The sequence below is a fragment of the Drosophila subobscura genome, chromosome U (assembly GCF_008121235.1).
Source record: "Drosophila subobscura isolate 14011-0131.10 chromosome U, UCBerk_Dsub_1.0, whole genome shotgun sequence".
NCBI lineage: Eukaryota > Metazoa > Arthropoda > Insecta > Diptera > Drosophilidae > Drosophila > Drosophila subobscura.
This window is the reverse complement of record NC_048534.1, coordinates 12,782,255-12,801,042: the sequence shown is the minus strand read 5'-3', so window position 1 is coordinate 12,801,042 and position 18,788 is coordinate 12,782,255. Positions and strand designations below refer to the sequence as shown.

General features: G+C 45.4%; 1 protein-coding gene across 1 annotated transcript; it reads right to left on the bottom strand.

Annotated features, from left to right (window-relative positions):
• Positions 1-183: 183 nt before the first annotated feature.
• Positions 184-13,030, bottom strand: LOC117900550 (protein Wnt-10b). Its single transcript, XM_034810953.1, has 6 exons — positions 12,608-13,030; positions 7,927-8,074; positions 7,754-7,832; positions 2,432-2,814; positions 1,912-2,368; positions 184-466 (listed from the first exon to the last, which is right to left on the bottom strand). Exons 1-6 carry the CDS (start codon positions 12,841-12,843, stop codon positions 279-281), a joined length of 1,491 nt encoding a protein of 496 aa, XP_034666844.1. The 5' UTR covers positions 12,844-13,030; the 3' UTR covers positions 184-278.
• Between the last annotated feature and the right edge of the window lie 5,758 nt (positions 13,031-18,788).

Here is an 18,788-nt window from a genome sequence, read left to right as displayed (position 1 = left end):
GGGGGAAAAGCTGGAAAACCGATTGAAACTCAGCTGATTGACAGACTAATTATGCATCTTATTATTTGTATTTACAAAATATATTTATATATTTCAATATGTCTTGAGATTGCTAAACTAATCATTGAATTTACACATTTCAATTATCGTTTTCTGTTTTATGGTGGCCCTATAACATATTCTTTATTGTTTAATACTGATTCGTGTTAAGTTTTGTTTTGTTTAGATTGAAGAAAAGTCTTTTCTTATGTGATCGCTGGGGCGATCGGTTGTCCTTCTCAATTGCATATACTAATCCACTCCTCCACGTGGCACTCCTCGCACTCCACGCTACAGCACCATTGAAATTTACAGTGGCAACGCTCGGCACGTCGCTCGATGATTTGGCTGTGGCCACGACCACAGCAGAGGGAGGCGCACCCATCGCTGGTTGTTGTATTGCGATTGCATTTGCGACCCACTGTGCCTGGAATTGAACAGATAATGCAAGAAAGTGGAGGAAGTTAGAAAGGTTTGGTTAAAAAGTTTCCTAAGTGAAAGGACTCTCATAAATTTCTCTTACGAAGTGCACTTTCACTTAATATAATTCTTATATGATAATAGTTGTCATTTCTATCTTTTATTTTGCTTTCATTACATTTTGATTAAGTGACAGCTCCGTCGCTGCAGGCGAGCGACTATTAAAACTCCATAAATAAACTATTAAACTAAGGCCTATAAACAAAGTATCATAATTGTTGTACGGACGATAATTGCCAACGTTAATTGCCATCATTTGCCTAGACACGACACGACTTGGCACACGGGGCACATGAATCAAAACGCCCAAAGGGGCTGGAGCTGGAGCTCGGACGACGATTAATTATAAATTTGCGTCGTAATTAACACTTTTAAACTGTTTCCCCGGCGTGGAGCGGCCTTTGATAATTTGCAAATGTGTCAACAGCAAAAATGGCCAACAAAAATTGCAAGTGGCAGTTAGATGTGGACGTGCCGAGCCGAGCCCCAAAACCCGAGCCAGATCTCAGCAGATCAGCGTTGATCCAAGTTGATCCGAGATGGAGCTGAAATGCTGAGTCTGAGGCTGCTGTGCGGCGCATGGGTCGTCGCTGTCTGTGGGTCGCAACATTTTGCTGTTGTTGCTTTTGTTTTTGCTGAGTTATGTGGCATGTTTTGGTAGCTCGTTTATAAATCGTTTTCCTTTTTTTTTTTGCTTTTTGTTGCTGCATTTTTGCTGCTGCTGCTGCTGCTGCGGTTGCTGTTAATTTGCATTTGTGATTTATTTATTAGAGCCAAATCAAATTTATCGCTCGAGTCGTATCTATAAATCATTTTTAATTAGTTGAACCGAATTTGACGACAACAAAACTGCAAATTAAGCAACTAATGGGTAATGGGAGTTGTCGGGTTTGTCAGCCTAATATTTCCATTCAACGTCTCCAAGTTTCATCTAAATCGGCTCATTCATAGTGGCGCAGCCTAGCGTGAAGCCACATTAACTGTTTATTCTTTGCACTGCAAACTGCACACACGTACATATGTATGAATGAACATATGTATGTATGTATGTATGTACGCATGTACATATGCATGCATTGTCAATTGCATAAGTTTACGCGCACAGCGGCCGTTCTCTCGTCTATCTATCCCGCCTTCTTCGTTGCTGTACTTCTCTCGCGCTCTTCTCTTTAGCAGCAGCCCCAAACTGTTCTTACGCTCTCCCTCGCTTCTTTCGATCTCTCTCCCGCTTGCATTAGGGCACGGGCAATTTGGTTCGCCTGTCTTTAACTGTAAATCTTTATCTCGTCATCATTAACGCACTCACTTTCTATCGACTTGTTTTTGACCGGCGAAAGAGCTCGCCAGCTGCCGTGGAGAAATAATGTTCAATAAGACAATGTGCTGGCTCACCCTGTATATCTGCTCCCAGATCCCGCTCACAAAAGTTGGGCGAGCGCTGATAGTAGAACAGGGATGTCTCCAGCTTGCGTGCCATTCGTGCCGCATTTTTATCAGAGTTTGGCTGACGCGTGCCACGCTCCGAGCCGAGATCCTCGTGCCGCCTCGTCCCGTGATCGCCCGCCGGGCCATCGAGCGTGCCAGACGCATCGACGGCATCCATGTCGGAGGACGAGGAGCCGGAGCTGCTGCCACTGTTTGACTTTTTGTTGCGGGAACGCTTCAGCACAACGACCGGCTCGCCGTTACCCAGATTCGACTGATCCACGAGTATGGCCTTGCGGAACTGATGCTTCAGCACCTTGCCGACAACATGGAAGTCGGGGGCGGACTTCCAGCAGGTCTTCAGCTGACAGCTGCCGGACATGCCGTGGCACTTGCAGCGGAACTCCATGTTATTCGAAACGGCCTGGAAAGGCATGGGAGATTAGGAATATGGAAAATGGAATGCTGGAATGTTGAATGGACTCACCACTCTGCCTGCATGATTGTTGTGCAGATTGATCTTCGACTGGATGTCGCCCGCCTTCTCGCGGCAGTCGAGAAAGAGCTTGGAGTACTCGACACCAAAGTCCATGTTGTGGGAGCAGCCGCCCCACTTCCAGCGGCTGGCGATCTTCGAGCGCTCGTACTTCTTTTCCTCCTCGGGCGTTAGAATCTGGTTGGTCTCCAAGTACTGCAAGAATTGCTTCTTCTCCTTGTCCAGCGACTGGCGGAGGTTCTTGTTGAGGGTCTTCCGATTGATGGTCGGATCACAGCCGCAGGACATCAAACGGCCTTGACTGCAGGCCCTCGCCACGCTGTGGGCCACCCCGGCAGCCGAAATGGCAAAAGCAAACGCGCTCTCCCTGTAGCCTAAAAGCAAAGAAATGTTTCTTCATGATGGCCATAAAGTGGTAGACGCTTCTACCCCTGGGGAATCATTCGATTGGATTGGATTGGATTGGATTGGGGGGAAACTATCGCAATTTATGCGGTGTTATTTTTAACGCTGCATTCGAAGCAGCGGTGGGCCGCTCTGGGAATTTCAGCGGCATTTCGACTTTGACATGGTCTGGACAAGCGTTCAACCAGGCCACCAGATCGTTTTTAATGATGCAGTGCAGTGTGCCGCACGAGTGCGCTGTGTCCACCGTATCCACACCCACAAGAGAGACACAGAGGGGGGAGAGGTAGATAGAGAAGGAGATTTGATATTTGAAATGCCTTATGCAGCAAAAGCAACAGCAGCTGTCAAATGGCTGTCAAAAAGTTGACGTTAATCATGGCCGACATGGCCATGAGTGGCCCCAAAGTTGGCAACATTTGTCAAGCGATTGACATGCAAATTGTCAGCGCCACTTTGCATAAAACCAAACTCAATTCAATCCCAGATCAGAGCCCAAACAAGAGACCAGAGACCAGCGACGAGAGCGACAGTACATATGTCAATGTGACAGGCTTGCATCATTCTCGGGCGGGCCCCCGGACGGACACTCCTCTGCTCCGCCTCAGCTGTCAAACAATCAGTCAGTCAAGCCGGCCAGTCCGTCACTCAGCTCGGGATGCGCACGAATGCAAATGTCAATGTTGTGACAAGTTGTCGTACCAATCCGGATCCAGCGATCCACCGATCCACCGATCCATCGATCCATCCATCCATCGATCGTTGCAAACTGCAATCGAAGGTGCAAGTGCAATGGGAAATTGTATGTATGTATAGCGCGCATTTGATTGACGATTAAGACGCCATCAATCAATGCATCAGTAGGAACAGTAGCCTCGCCAAAAGTCCACCCCACCCCAAGACCAGCTCAGCTTCTGCTCTTCCCCTTCATCTGTGCGGATCTCTGCCAACTTGTGATTGCTGATCGCTGATCGCTGATCACGGACTTGATTTATGCACGCTTTGTCTTGCCCCTCGTCGAGCCATTTGCAAATCCAAATCACATCATTGCCAACAGTTACATTTGACAATGCCTTGGGGTCTCGCTCTCTCTCTCTTGCGCATAAATTGGCCACAAAAAGCGATCGAGGAGAGGCTGAACTGGACACTGGCTTGGCTTGGCGACCTGTCTCTGTGGCGACCACGTCTACAGTCTACAGAGTACCCTGTCTCCAATGTCTCGTTGTCTGCCGTGTGTTGCAATCCCAAGTAATTGTTTGCGACATACGTCGCTCGCTTGTTGTCACATGCATTTGGCTGGAACCCAGAGAGAAACACACAGAGAGAGCGGTAGAGAGAGAGAGAGAACTGCCCGAAGATAAAGGTCGATCGTCGATCTTCAGTCGTACGTAATCCTTTTACTACTTTTGTGCCTCATGCCCCATCCTCAGTTGATTGACAATAATGCATGGTAGCAGCAGCAGCAGCAGCAGCCTCAACAGCAACCAAGATCAGCGATCTGCAACGACGATCTCTCAACGACGATCGACGATCGACGAGTTCCATAAGTTATAGTAGATACGAGTATGTATGCAAAATAGTTGACCTGTCCGTGCGCCGTTTCGATTGTCAGTCATTGTGCGCGGACTCGGCTCGACTCGGCGACTTGATTTGTTTCGTTTCACTTGGTTTGCTCGAAGCGATCGCTGGCCCGATCTCTGTCCATCGATCCCTGACTTTGTGGCTGCCTTTTGTGCCCTTATAAGTCGTACCTCGTCGTCGCTGCACGCGTTGCTGTTGCCTGTCAATATTGACTCTCGTTATGTGCAGTTCCTTCCTTATTTAATGGACGCACGAAACGGGCGGGTTGACAAACGGACAGTGGACATTGGACAGTGGGACATTGGACATTGGTACACTGGGACAGACGTACGATCCTCAGACATGTCGGTGACATAAGCCTGCGTTTACCATATTCGATATTGGCTGAAGGCTAGTCGAGAGTTACTTGGAAGTGCTGCTGGTGTGGCATGCATTTGGAGATTTATGGTTTAGCATTGTTTTCTGGCAATGTTGTTAACTTTAACTTTAACTTTAACCTGCGCGTTTCTGTCTGGCATTTGGACCGATCATGATGGCCCACTCAAGATTGTGGCGGCATCAGCGCCAAATGCAAATAATATGCACAGAATTTGCTGTAATGGAAGTATTTGTGGGCACAAATGAAGCACCAGAACCACTAATACTTATTGCTGGCCAAAAGATTCCTCAGCCTCAGCCTCAGCCACAGCCTCCAAACATAATCACATCACTGACTGGCTGCTGGCCCAGCCAACGACAATGACAATGACAATGACAATGTTGGGACGGGAATGGGATTGTGTGCATCCGTATTCGATCCGCTCCCATGGCTGTCTTCCAGCCCATTCGTTCCCGTTCCCGTTCCCGCTCCCATTCCCCTTTCCCCCTGTACGTTGTCAGCGGCTGCGGCAGCATCCGTCAACGGAGATAACAATTTTTTAAATTGAAATTGAATGAAGTGGTTTGCTTACAATATAATTTATACGATGAATGCAAATAAATTACGCCGGACTTTACGGCCAGACCGAAACGAGATGAGCACCAGCTCTCAGCTCTCAGCTCTCAGTCCTCAAGCCGCTGTCCTCAAGCCTTTCCCTTTTACTTCAGAAGTCTCTTCCGTGGCTCCTGTTTGCTCTTGTCCGAATGTCGCATTGAAATTTGTGAGAAATCTCTTGAACAACGTCAGCCATACACTCGTACTCGTATATCGTTTGCATCTGGATTGCCATGCCGCCATTTTGAGCGCTTTCCATTGTATTTTCCTTTCCTTTGGCTCCCCTCTTCTTTTGTTGTTATTTTTACAGCAATCGCATGATGCATAATTTAACTAATGAAGCATTCTGTTTAGGGACAGCAAAACATGCGCATAGAAGTGGCAAATTCCTCTACCATTAAGTGGCAATTTATGCGTTTTAATGGAGTTCTGGATGCTGAGGGATTACAGAGTTGCAGAGGAAGAGTTTGTAGTTGGCTAGTTGTAATAATAGTGGCTACAAATTTGTAGTACAAGATGACACTTTGGAGGAAATATAGTCAGACTTTGATGATATATTCAGAAGGTATTGATAGATAGAGGAAAATAATTTGTTTGTGTAGAGTGCCTCACACTCACGCTGGGATTCGAAACGATTTTCGTTGCCACCGCAGCCGCCCCAGATGAACCTAGTGCAAACCCTGTTCGCCGCATCGTAAGACCAGCGGCGCATGGCAGCCCTGCAAAGTCCTCGCTGGGAATGCGGTAGTTCACAGACATCTGTGGGGATCGAGTGATACTCTTCAGTGACAGAAAAGAAGGAAAACTCAAGGAGACAGACCGATTTTTGGACCCAGACCCACGCCCAGAGAGCTGGCTGCAAGAGCAGCAAACACTAGCAGGATCAGCAGGAGCTTCATGCTGGGATGTTGAGAACTTGAGAGGCTAAGAGATAAAAGTTAACTGAACTTAGCTGGGGCAGCAGTCGATACATTTATACCAGGGATCGGCACGGCCCTATCCCATGGGTGCGGGACAAGGCGCTGCTGCTGCGCTGCCCTCACGTACAAGCGTATTACAGTGATTCGTACCAATACCAATGTTCCGTTTTGCATGCGTCTTCACACACAAACGCAAAAACGGCTCGTTAATTGTATGGGTGCCGAGCCCTGATTTATACTGAATGTCCACAGCAAGAGGGGAGTCACAGCAGTACAATGATAATGGGCACAATGATAACAATAAACTCCTAAAGAATAAGTTCTACATTGATTCCAGATTCCATTCTCCATTGAGCATAAGCCAATTCTGGCGAAATTGGGTTGCAAAAAATACAATGCTGAACTTTTATCGTAAGTTTTTGTTACTTTTGAAAAGAAATAATTTCCAAAAATATCTAGAAAAATCGTAATTAATTATGTCAAACAATCTGAGTAATTGCTTAAGTTCCATATAATTAATAGAGTGCAATCTTCAGGTAAAACAAACTTCGTACAGTCTCCCCTTGCCACTGTACCCTTCGGTGAGTCATGGCAAAAGTCTGCTAGAAATGTAAGCGCTAAAGCAGAAAGCTTTGCAACTTTGCACAAAACTAGATAGAGAGATCGGCGCCTGTGATCAGGGTTACCGCTACTTGTTGCTTGGCCAACAAAAGCGGCTTAGAATGCGGCAAGCTCTTTGTAGATGCCCCCACCGTTCGCGATGTCGCAACGCCACGGGTGAGTGTGTGAGATCTGTCCGTCATAAGGCACACGCCGCGTAGGCAACAGGCAGCAGAGGTTCGCCAGAGAGCCACTCGTAATACAATGCCTCGAGGACAGATTAAGATATCAAAGTCAAAGTTCGTATCGCCGCCGTTTCAGATGCACCGGACTGTGACAAAACGATGGACTGGACCCCAAGCCCAAGCCCAAGCCCAAGTCGCAGTCCAAGTCGCAGTCTCAGTCAACACTCCTACTGGCAAAAACATAGAAATTTGATCTAGTCCGGGATCGTTGTGGGGGCATTAGAAACTGTAGATGCTCCTGCTGTGGCTTTTATGCCATGTCGTGTCTAATAATGCGACGGTTAATAGCTTTGGACATTGTCTGCTTGACCAAATGTCTACCCGCTATGGGCAATTTTAATTAGACTCTTTGCCTAGCGGTTTGCGTGTGGGCCGACAATGTGTCCACTCCCCTGGCCCCCACTCGACTCTCCACCGCAAAACCCGTTGACAGTTGGCGGAGTTGACTTTGGCCATAAAGCGATTTTGTTTGCGTGAAAGCTGAGCCACGCTTACTGCACATTTTAGTGTCAGCTTAATGGCTTTTGGCCATGGCTACCAGAGGCGGCCAGCTCCAGAACCTGGGAACTGTCGCTCCTCCTTTGCTTACCTTTCTTCAGCAGATTGGAGGCATGCGGATTGCGGCTCTTTGTGCTCAGCGATGAGCAGTTCCAGCGATGCCATTGAAACTGTTCAAGAGAGAAAACATTCAATAAATATGTGAGCATTTGTAGGGCCTTGTAAGTATGCTACGGAGAATGCTTTTCGGTAGAGATTTTGCACCTGTATTTGACATTCACGTATGGCCATATCGAGTCCTTCGAGCGCTGCTGCTGTCACATCACTCGCCTTGTAGCAGAGCTCCACTTGATCCTTGGTGAGACCAGGCACTGAACGGCAGGTGGCACGACCATCGGGTAAGCCATAGAGCCTGGAAGATAAAGAAATTGTCAGATTTTATAAGATCAGAGAATGTTTCCCATGCTTCAGCCTCCCCTCCATCTTGGCAAAGCTCAAGCATTGCTGAGAATTTAAATTCCAATCAAATTTTAATTACAGCCACCGCAGTTGGCAATTAAACCCGAACCAAAAACTGGAGCCAACGAAAGTAATTAACCTTGAGGTTCGGGGCACACAAACCGCAGACAAGACACAAACCCCAAAAACACTCCGAGAGTAAACTAATTTAATTTTATTTATTTACTTTTTGTTGTATTTTGGATTCACTAGATTTGAAATTAAATTTGCTTCAACAGATTAAATCGGGCAGACACGAACCCCAAAGACCGTAGACAGACAGTAGCTGAAAATATAATTTCTGTGGCCAACTTTGTCATAAATCTTTTTCAAAATCGCTGAGCGATGAATCACTGCCTCATCATCCGTCGCAAGAAGCTTCCAAAAATTGTTTGCTTCGTTCTTTTAAATATGAAATAGACCAAAGGGGTCTGTACTGTAAATTATATTCCCAGGTCTCTGTGGGTCTGAACTCATTTAAGAGCGCGCCATGGCATTCAAGGTCAGATTGGGTTGAGCTGAGCTGAGTTGAGGTGTTCAGATCTTGGGCCAGAGATACAGATACGAGTTTCTTGAGTGTGTGTGTGTGTGTGTGGTGTGTGTGGTGTGCGCTTGAGTGAGTGCCAGTTGACGTTGGACAACTTCATCGAGTCTGTGGCAGTCTCGCTGGCTGTGGCTGTGGCTGGGATCTCAGACCATTGCCACATCGCACATTGCATCGCAGCACATCGCATCGCTACGTTGATCTACGACACGCAGTTTTGGCTGGTCGGTCGGGGAGGAACACCGGGCGTATACGTGATGCTCGATGGCGTCTGCCTTCTTCGTTTTGTAAATGTATATTTTCTTAATGCCTAAACTGCCGCAGCCGCCTGCCCGCGCCACACTCCCCGCTGGGGGTTAATTGTGGCACGTCGCACCGAAACACTGCCTCAAATGTAGAAACGTGCCATTTTCACACACGTCCTACGAGCCGAAGATTTAGAGATCCTCATCAGCATTGGGCATCATTTGTATGCCATTCACGGCCAGGAGCATCAGCAGCTGCAGCCGTTTGTCTGGCCAGCACAGATGCCAACAGATTCGCAGAGCAGGTTCAATTTGTCGCTAAAAAGTTGGCTTTTGCCAGCTTACCACTCCCATCTCTCTCGCTCTCTCTCTGTCCCTGCACACAGCCTATTATCATCATTTGCTAATCAAGCAAACAAAACTGCAATTTATAAGAGTAAAAGAAATATCAACAGGGTAGAAAACGAGATGATAAAAAGTGGAAATGCTACAGGCAAAATGCATTTTAATTGGCTGACGTTTCCGAGATACGAATACACTCGCAATGCAATGCTGGGCATTCGCCCCGGCCCGTCCACCATCCAGACAGCCAGACATCTCCGTCCGATAAAGAATTTAAACTGATGCACATTTTGTTAACAGCTTTATAAAGCATATGGCTTTTAGTTACCATTGCCAATGGCAGTGCCAGTGCCATTTGCCGACTTCAATAAAACTGATAAGCAACACAGAAACACACAAAGTGAATGAGGCAGGCCGCCGTCGCGTCCTCTGAGTCATGCATTTCAGCAGCTCCAATCGGACAATCCAGTTCCCAGAGCTCCAGCGATCCTGCGGCCTGAGTTATGCGTATTTCACGCGATGCGATAGCAATGCAATTGATTCGCTTATAAAATTTATCGATCTGCGCGCCGTTCCCCATGCGAACTCGAAAGACGTTCCGTTTGCTTATCAGACCCAAAGTGTTGGGGCTTTCGAGATAAAAACTTTAAATTTCATTTTGATTTTCATAACTTGAACTGCTGCTGCAGTCCTTTCTCACGCTCGCGAGTTCTATTGAAATGCCATAAAAAGTTTGAGGCTTTAATAGGCGCCGCCAGAGTAGACCCGAAACTCTTTCGTTTCTGGCTCGGTCTTTGGAGTCTGTCAAACGGTAGCCCATGCATAAATCAAGGATTTTTGTGTAGTTCGCTGAAGGCATAAGCCGAACACACAGACATGACCAATAGCCATAGACCTCAGCCAGTAAAACAATGTTTCCCAAATACGTAGCAAGAGATGCAGATACAGACAGACAGACAGGCGGACAGGCGGACGGACAGAGATTGAAGCATTTCAGACTGGGTAGATAACTTTGCTGGAGACATTCCTCAGCAGCAGTCGGGGGGAACGGGGGGAGCGGGGCGACCACAGCAACAGCTAGGAATGTCTTTGATCCAATCCGACTAAACAGGGTGACCTGGCAGCAGGCTGCGACTCGAAATATTTCATCTCCATGCCTCCCCAAAGAAGGAGACTTCAAGTAATTAAATCAAATTATCGCATTCCTCTGGCAGATTTATTTTTCCAGCGAAAGTCAAAATGATTCACGCGCAGAAAGATCTTTGAATTTAAATTTCAAGAATGATCTTTGAGTTTCCTTAATATTTGTTTGAAAAGTGTAACAATAAACTGGCGAGTGTGTAGTGCATTTATTTCCTATTTATAAATTATGTTTGCTGTGCGGGAACATGGCCGATGCGTTGCTGAAGAGACTGGCAAAGTAGCAGCGGTGCGGGCTGCGCATACGCCAGGATACGCTGGAGGACACTTGAACGTGTGAAATCCTGGCTGTGGCAGCTTGTGTGTGGATGCACCCAATTAAGTTGCAACTGCAGTGGCCCGAGGCAGCAAGAGGCGTGGCAGCTTGACAATTCATTTGCATTTCAAACGGCCAAATTGTGGTGCACCAACACCTGACTCGTGCTCGGATGTGTGTGTGTCTGCGCCTCATTATGCGTTGCAATTATGACGTTGCAACTACAAGGAGGTGGATGACGATGACGATGCCAACGAATTGCAGGCTGCACTTCAGCTGCAGCTTCAGCCTCAGCCTCAGCTTCAGCCTGCATTTTTACCGTCTCGAGTTGACTGCAACGTTCGCTCGCTCGCTCGTTGCATCTCTGCCTGCAACGTACGTTCACTGCGCCGTTGTCAACAAGCAGTGCAAAAAGTATGTTGACAACCCCATGCAACAACAGCAACAACAACAACAACAAGAGGAACACGAGTAACGAGATTAACAAGCTGCAACTACTAGGCGAGGCAACCAGTCAGGCAGGCAGCAATGCAGGCAGGCAGGCAGGCGGCAGTCCGGTCCGGACAGACATCGCCCTGCTCCGCCTGACTGACTGCGCACCGAGCACACCGAGAGCTGAGGCCCAGGACTGAGACACGGATTGACAGCGGCCCAGGCGCATTATAAAACTTGAGTACCAGGGACCACCCTGCAATTGAAATCAGCTCAATTGTGTGTAGGGGCCCCCCTGGTACCCCCACTACGAGCAGTAATGCAAGTACAGAGGGGGGCACCAGCCAGAGTCACAGTCCAATCATCTACTGCGGATTGAGCAGTCTACTGAGGAAGCCTTTGGCAATTTTTTTTTGTTCGCTTTTCTGCGTTCCAAAATGGCGTTTTGCTAACGCGCAAGTTACCATTTTTTGTTGGGATTGTGGTAAGCTTTTCTTAAGAGATTTTGCGAGAGAGAGAATTTGCGGAGAACTCATCATCCCATTTAAAAATGAATTGAATACAAATCTATCTGCCTGATTTCTATTAAATTGATATTTTTTAAATATTATATCTAATCCTATTTTAAATAGTGAGAATTTATAGAAATATTTCATAATTATGACTTTATTCTAGTCCCATAACTGATGCATGTTGAGGGCTGTTAAATTAATTATTTTACCTTATTCCCATTTCTAAATTCTATATTCCCTGATTTTTCTCCGTGGTATCTCAAAAAGTTGAATCGATTTCCCCAATCCTAAACTATTTATTTTACAACAATTCTTTAGTAACTAAAATTCGGTATTCTTGATGGTTTCACACAGGTAGCTGCTGGCCTAAATTTCCTGAAAGCCCTTCTTTCAGTTCCCATCCCAAATGCCCTTCCCATGTCGGAGAATCATGTGTGAAGGTGCAGACAGTCTGCGCGCCACCATGACCGCAACAATCTCGTGCTAATCAAGTACAATTAGGTAAGCTTAATTTCCCAAACCTATCACTAGATCAATATTAATTATGCCAACACCTAGCACTGACAGCTGTTTCTCTCCAGCCTACGGACGGAGCAGCATCAGCGGCAGCCCCCTCAGCAATTGATTAATTTGTTGTCGCTGCAACAGCAACATTAACCCCTAGTCGCTGATTGTTGCTGCTGTTGCTGGAGCATGTCGTTTAATTAATTAACTCGCCACCAAACCAGCAGCAGCAGCAACAGCAACACACAATATAACATGGGGTAATGAGCTTGAAGCTTGAAGTTAATTTGTTGACAGGCTATTTACACTCGGGAGTTGTGCTTTACATACTCGTAAATTGTAAATTGTGATGGATACGGTCTTAGATGGGACGTGTGAGAGCTGCTCTAGCTTCCAGCCACTTCGTACTTACCAGCGTGTGCAGCAGGCCAAGATAATCACAACAATTAAATGCAAATTGCAATGACGCGTTGCGGCTTGTGTGCCAACCACGATGGTGTGGTTTGTGTTGCTGCTGTTGGTATTTCCTGCCTCTTGTTGCTGTTGTTTCGGTTTCTGCTGCTGCTGCTGCTGCTTCTGGTGGTGGCCTTTGATTGTTGCTTCTTGCCACACAGTCATCGCTCGGCTTTGATTTGCATAAATTTTCATACAATTGTAGCCAAATGTTTAATTGTGCAACATTTCTGTTAATCAATTTATCACTGCTCTCAATTGTTGCTGTTGTCGCTGCTCGGCTTGCTGTTGGGTCGGCTGATGTATTCGTTTGCTGAGGCCAGGCATCAGGAAACATTTTGTTGAGCACATTTGAATTATCTTGAACAATTTCCTTATGGATTTTTCTTTTAGATTGTTTACATTTTTATTTTAATTTTTTTTGAAGTAATTGTTGGATATTATTGGAGATTGATTCTCTGCGGGGAGTTGAAAGAAGTTTTGATTAAAATTATAAATCTATTTGCAAATTCTTTGTTCTTAACGAGATTTTAAATATTGCACAGTTTATCACTCCTTTTGTTATTTACGGAAAATGTTCCATCGAACTTGTTCTTCTTTTCTGAGTTGCTAATTCTTACACATTTTCAATTATTCACTAAATGGAATTCACTTGCTGGAAATTAGCTTTATGAACACACATTCCTCAGAGGGTTTTCTTTCCTTTTATTTTTGCACACTTTTTTTCAACATATTTTGTGATTTGCCACCTCTTCATCATAGACATTTGGAGACTGAACATTCACCGATCTATTTTGTCTTTGCCTTTGCCTTTGCCACTGCCTCTCTGGGCTTTCAACTTTGAGCTCCGCTCTCCAGCTACTGGCTGGCTTGCAAAATCGTTTTCTCGTAATCTTTGTCGTTACATTCGTTATTTTTTCATTTGTTTTGTTCATTTACAATCGTTTTCTGGTGGGTAACGAGAGGAGACTGGGCTTGTACGATTGGCCTGCAATACAAGTTTTGGATTCTTGTTGGTTCTGCTTCATTTCATAGTTTTTCCCCCCCTCTATCAACCCCTCTTATTGTTGTCCGCTTCTGCTTCTGTGTGGTTTGCTTTCGGGGTTCGATTCGATTTGTGGTTTTTGTTGGGAAAGTTATTTCTTAGTGTGTGGCAAATGACCAGCGAATGGCGGCTATTATTTTTATTTGATTGGATTTCGAGTTGCTGTTGGTTTGGTTAGGCAGAAAAATTGTTTACATTTGGCAGAATTTAAATGCCTTTAAATGTTCCTCTGCAATTTGCGAATGTCTTTGGAAATCTTTTATTTTAAAGTGGTTTAATAAAATTAAGAAAAGTTCTTATGAAAAATATCTCATCAGGTAATTTTTTAACGTTAAATATAATATTCCTTAATTTTTCTTACATTATAGTAGATATATTTTATGATGATTTTAAAGAATGTTTATTCATTTATTTAAGTGTTTGTTATTAATAAAAACTTCGTGTTATTGATTGTAATATTTTTGAAATTAATTTTTCTTCTTCTCACACATAACATTGAAATTTTAAAATAATATAAATAAGTTAAGAGTTTTATTTATTTTATAGATGGCTTCATAGCTAAAAATAGTTTTTGTTTTTTGGTCTTGATTCTAAGTTATTAAACTTAAATAATGTTCAGCGTTTGTTTAATGTTTTAATAACATTTTAAATTAACAAAAACTTATCCAGCGCACCTGGAAATGTTTCAATTCTTAAATTGAAATTGTATTTAAATATTTCGTTGATTTTTTGGTGTAAAATATTATATTTTGTTTATATGTTTTTATGTAAATTGGTTTTGTAATTTTGCAATTATAGAATAATTATTGTTTTATGTGGATATATTTCCCTAGCACGGATGACACAGGACACGAACGTCCTGTCAGGGAAGCGAGTCGCGCGACTATGAAACGAGCGTTGAGCCATCCAGCCTCTAAATGCAAATTAAATTTGAAATATTTGAAACAGAAGCAGGCAGGCTTCGTCGTTATCGGCATCGACATCGTCGTACTCGTTATCCTCGTCCTCGGCATCGTCCTGTGTGCATTTTGCTTCGGCTGGCAACTGCGGACGGATGCGGCACGGGGGTATGGCTGGAGATGGCTGATGGGGATGCGTGCGCGTGGCTTTGCTTGGGGTGATTGCGATTTTTAGACGTGTCCTGGCTGGTGTCCTGCCTGCTCAGCGACTGGCTGGCGAAAGTAGAAGCACATCAAAGGATAGACACACCTTTGCACGTACATGTGCCCACGGATATATTGAGGCAGGGCTGCTCATTCTCGTGCATTTATCGCATGCGAGAGTGTTTCCTTTCCTGCCCTCCATGTTTGGTCCAATTAACACATTGGAATAGTCATGCCTGGGATCGGGATATGTTTGTGTTGCATTTCATTGATTAAAGATTTAACCTTTGAGCTTGACACCTGTCCTGGTTTCTGGTTCCTGGTGCCCTTTAAAGGCTGATTAAGCAGCTCCCTGTTGCCCACATCCCGATGCGGGGTGTTTGCCACTCTCCACGTGTTGTTCTCTGTTGTTCTTGTGGCAAGGACACACGACCGAGTGCCACTTCTGCTGAACATCAAAGGGTTAACACACAACAAAAGTGAAACTGGTGCACTGCCTCGCCCCATCCTGGCTCTGCCACTCTCTCTCTCTCTCTCTTCCTTCCTTCCCATTGTTGTGCTCTCAAGGACTCCAATTATTGCAATTTCGTTCCTTTGTTGTTGGAGTCTTTTTTTCTGTTGTTGTTTGCCTTTGAAATATGCTAATTTCTATATAGGCTGGCGGCAAAAAACAAAGGCCAGGGCAATTGATTCACGGCTGCTTCCTTGGTTAGTTCAAGGACCAGTCGCAGCATCAGGGGAGTGACTCAAAATATGGGTCGTTTAGGCTGTCAGTTTTTCTTTTATTTTCCATTTGACTCCGTGTGTGTGTGAACTTAACCCTCTTTGACTTTTCCTTGCTACTTGTTACACTTCAAAGGATTCACGCGAGCGGCCACACACTTGTTGCCAGCTGTTCTACGAGGCTGTTGCACTGCCAATATGTTGTGCATTAGAAATGGGAAGTTATCTTTGAAGAGTGCAGAGTAGATAGTAGTAAAAATAGTAGTAAAAAACATTTCTCCTATGCACTTCCCGCTCAAATACGCCTTGAAATGTCAAATTACTCACTTGAAATTCATTTTCTGGCAGCTCCTGATGCACTCCACTGTAGTGTACATTCCTTTTGGCATGGTTAATGTTTAAACTCATTAAAAATTATCCGTTAACAGCTCGATGCAATGCAACTGTCACACACACTCCCATCTCCCCACTCTTTACCTCAAACCACAAAGAAAACCACAAAAAAAAAACAGTGAAGAAAAAACCAAAGAACGAGCATTTGACCATCTCATCTACCGCATACAGTTGCCATGAATCACCATCAGCTGGCTGGCTGGCGGTGGCTTCAGCCACAGCTACAGCCAACAGTCTGTGCCTGTGCCTGTGCCTCGGGGTCTGAGGTCTGGCTGAACATCCATCAATGTGCCGTTGACATTTCCTTGGACCGTTGACAAGAATTGTCACAATAAACAATACAACCACGACGACGGAACGACAACAAGAGCAGCCCGAAACAATGATGGCAAGGAGAGGAGAGGACACGTGACGCGATGAGATGAGATCAGCGGCAGGGCAGCCAGGAGTCCGTCCAGATCTGGGGCAGGAGCAGGAGCAGGAGCGAATCAGCATGATGATTAGTTCGGTAAGTGGCAGCGCTTCGCTGTTTTTAAGGATTGGAAAGGGGCACCGGGAGAGCGCATAAATTACCGAAAGGATTAGCCAACCAGACTCAGACAGCTGACAGGGGAAGGGAGTGCACGGGCAGGGCAGTACTGGTACTGGTACCCCTTTGGAGAGGGTAGAATGGTTGTTGTTGCTGTTGGCTAAATATTCAGTGAACTGTAAAGGGATTCCTGCGGAACGGAAAGGGGTAGGAAGTGCCGGGGGTAAGCCTCGGGCAAGCATCATGTTAAAATTAAAATCAGATCAATTTCACAGATATTAACAGGGATAAATGTGTGTACTTTTGGGACACGGCCATAGTCCTGGGCAAGTGTTGATGGAATACGAGTGCCACTGTCATCAAGGGGTTGCTTTTGTTATTACATTTTCATAGGCGAAGTGATATTACGATGGGAATACTCTGATAATGTCAACTAATTGAGATTGTTTATGGAGCTAAATATGCGTGGATAAAGATGAGTTTAATTTTAAAACATAAACTTAGAACTTAGAGAAATTTATTTGATATTAAGAGTACTCCAAAGTCGACTCATTTGTTATTTAATTACTAGTTTTCTTCCTTATCTTGTTATGGCAATTATTCCCAAATTGAGGGACTGAAATCTAAAAGAAATACTCAAAAACAGTGTCTAGATTTTCCAAAGATTATCCCTCTCTGTCTCACTCTCTATCTATCTCTGTCGTGGCTGCAGGTGTGCCCCCGCCAAAGTTCAGAGCAATTTGCGCTCATTAAAAGGAAAAATCCATGAAAAATTCATTATAATGATGTTGCCCACGGTTACACCGTAGGACCCCGTAATTTAGTTAATTTTCGTTTGAATTTCATTATTTTTATGGCTGCTTTTTGTTGTTTAATTAACTCGCAACGAAATGCGGGAACGTCCATAAATCCCGACAAACAGCTCGCAAAATGACACAAATTTTCGCATCAAAGCAAATATTTCTCCGCGAAGTAAGAAATAATCATAAAAATTAAGCGAAAATTAATCGAAGTAATTTCGAGAGCAGCTTCTGCTTCGGCAGCTACTCCTCTCCACTCACCTCTTCGGTCGCTTCCCGGTCCATCCCCTCCCGTGGCACTCCCCTAGCGAAGTCCGGCGACATAGCGAACATAACATGAGGCATTCCAGGGGCCAAAGTGGCACTGGGTAAAAAGGGTTTGGGTTTGGGTTTGTCGATTTTGGTTTTGGGTTCGAGTTGGGCTTCGGTCGGTGTGTGTATGGGAAAAATTCCGCTGGCCTCCAATCAGTGCACACAGTTTGCATTGCTCTGACATGAAAAAGAAATCAGTGCAGGGCCACGGCCCCACAGTGCCCCAGCACCAGCCCCAGCCTCACCTCCATTCTCCTCATACTTCTCTCTTCCTGCTCTCTGCTGGTTCGCTGGACGACATACAATTTTCGGTTGCAGATGTGTGGGAAAATTTTTCAATTTTAATTGCACGTTGCGTTGCGTTGTCGTCCCAAAATTTAAACAGTCGATATGCCAGGGCCCACCTACAAAATCTCATCCCATCGCAGCCTATGCCAGAGAGAGGGAGAGAGAGAGAGGGAGTGAGAGAGAGCCAATGGGGTGGCATACAAAGTTCGCTTAGCTAGCGCGTCTGCATACCGGGAGCGCCTTTCTATGAAAATTCCTGCCATCAGGCATCGTCGCAGCCGCGGCTGGCATCCCAGCAATGTTCCCATCTGAACTATGCAACCACTGAGGGCTGCTGCTGCTGCTGCTTCCGTAGTCTGTTTTCTGTATTCTGTACTCTGTACTCCACCCATCTCTCTCTGCTATCTCTACGGAGCGGAGTTCCCCTGTGCGGCAGTCATGTCAAGTTTTAGCAACAGTCAACGGGCTGGGGATTGGCACGGGGACTGGGCTGGAGGAAGGCGTTGCTTTGCGCAAATTACAATTAAAAATTGTTTCAAGTGGTTTACAAACCGCAGCACGCACATAGCACGGGAGGAGCAGCTGCCAGGGCTGGAGCATTTACTATCACTTGAGAGGAGAAACCATAGCCTGAACCTGTACTCCTTCCAGCGAACACATTTCGAGATTTTCGTTTGCCAACCTTCACTTTTCTTTCTCATTCATTTCCAGCTCTTTCGATCCATTCCCCATTCAAAGTTCAACCATCAACCGTGCCCCAAAACACTTGAAGACTTAAAGTCACAGATTTTGTGCACCCCTTCGGTGGCCAGCCAGCCAGCAGCTCATTCACATCATCGCGGTCGTAGTCGTCGTTGTGGTCATCATCATCATCAGCATCAAAATGAAAGTTCAAGTGCATAGCACTCGTTGGCTCAAGCGGCCATCTTGGCTTTTTAGTGGCTCTG

Bases quoted from the DNA above. Each gene is read 5' to 3' on its own strand.
- LOC117900550 (XM_034810953.1), bottom strand. From the start codon at position 12,843: ATGAAAATTTATGCAAATCAAAGCCGAGCGATGACTGTGTGGCAAGAA. The intron at 8,075-12,607 runs GTAAGTACGAAG...TTTATCTTCCAG, and splicing joins TTGGCCTGCTGCACACGCTG to GCTCTATGGCTTACCCGATG. The intron at 467-1,911 runs GTGAGCCAGCAC...GTTCAATTCCAG, and splicing joins TCTGGGAGCAGATATACAGG to GCACAGTGGGTCGCAAATGC.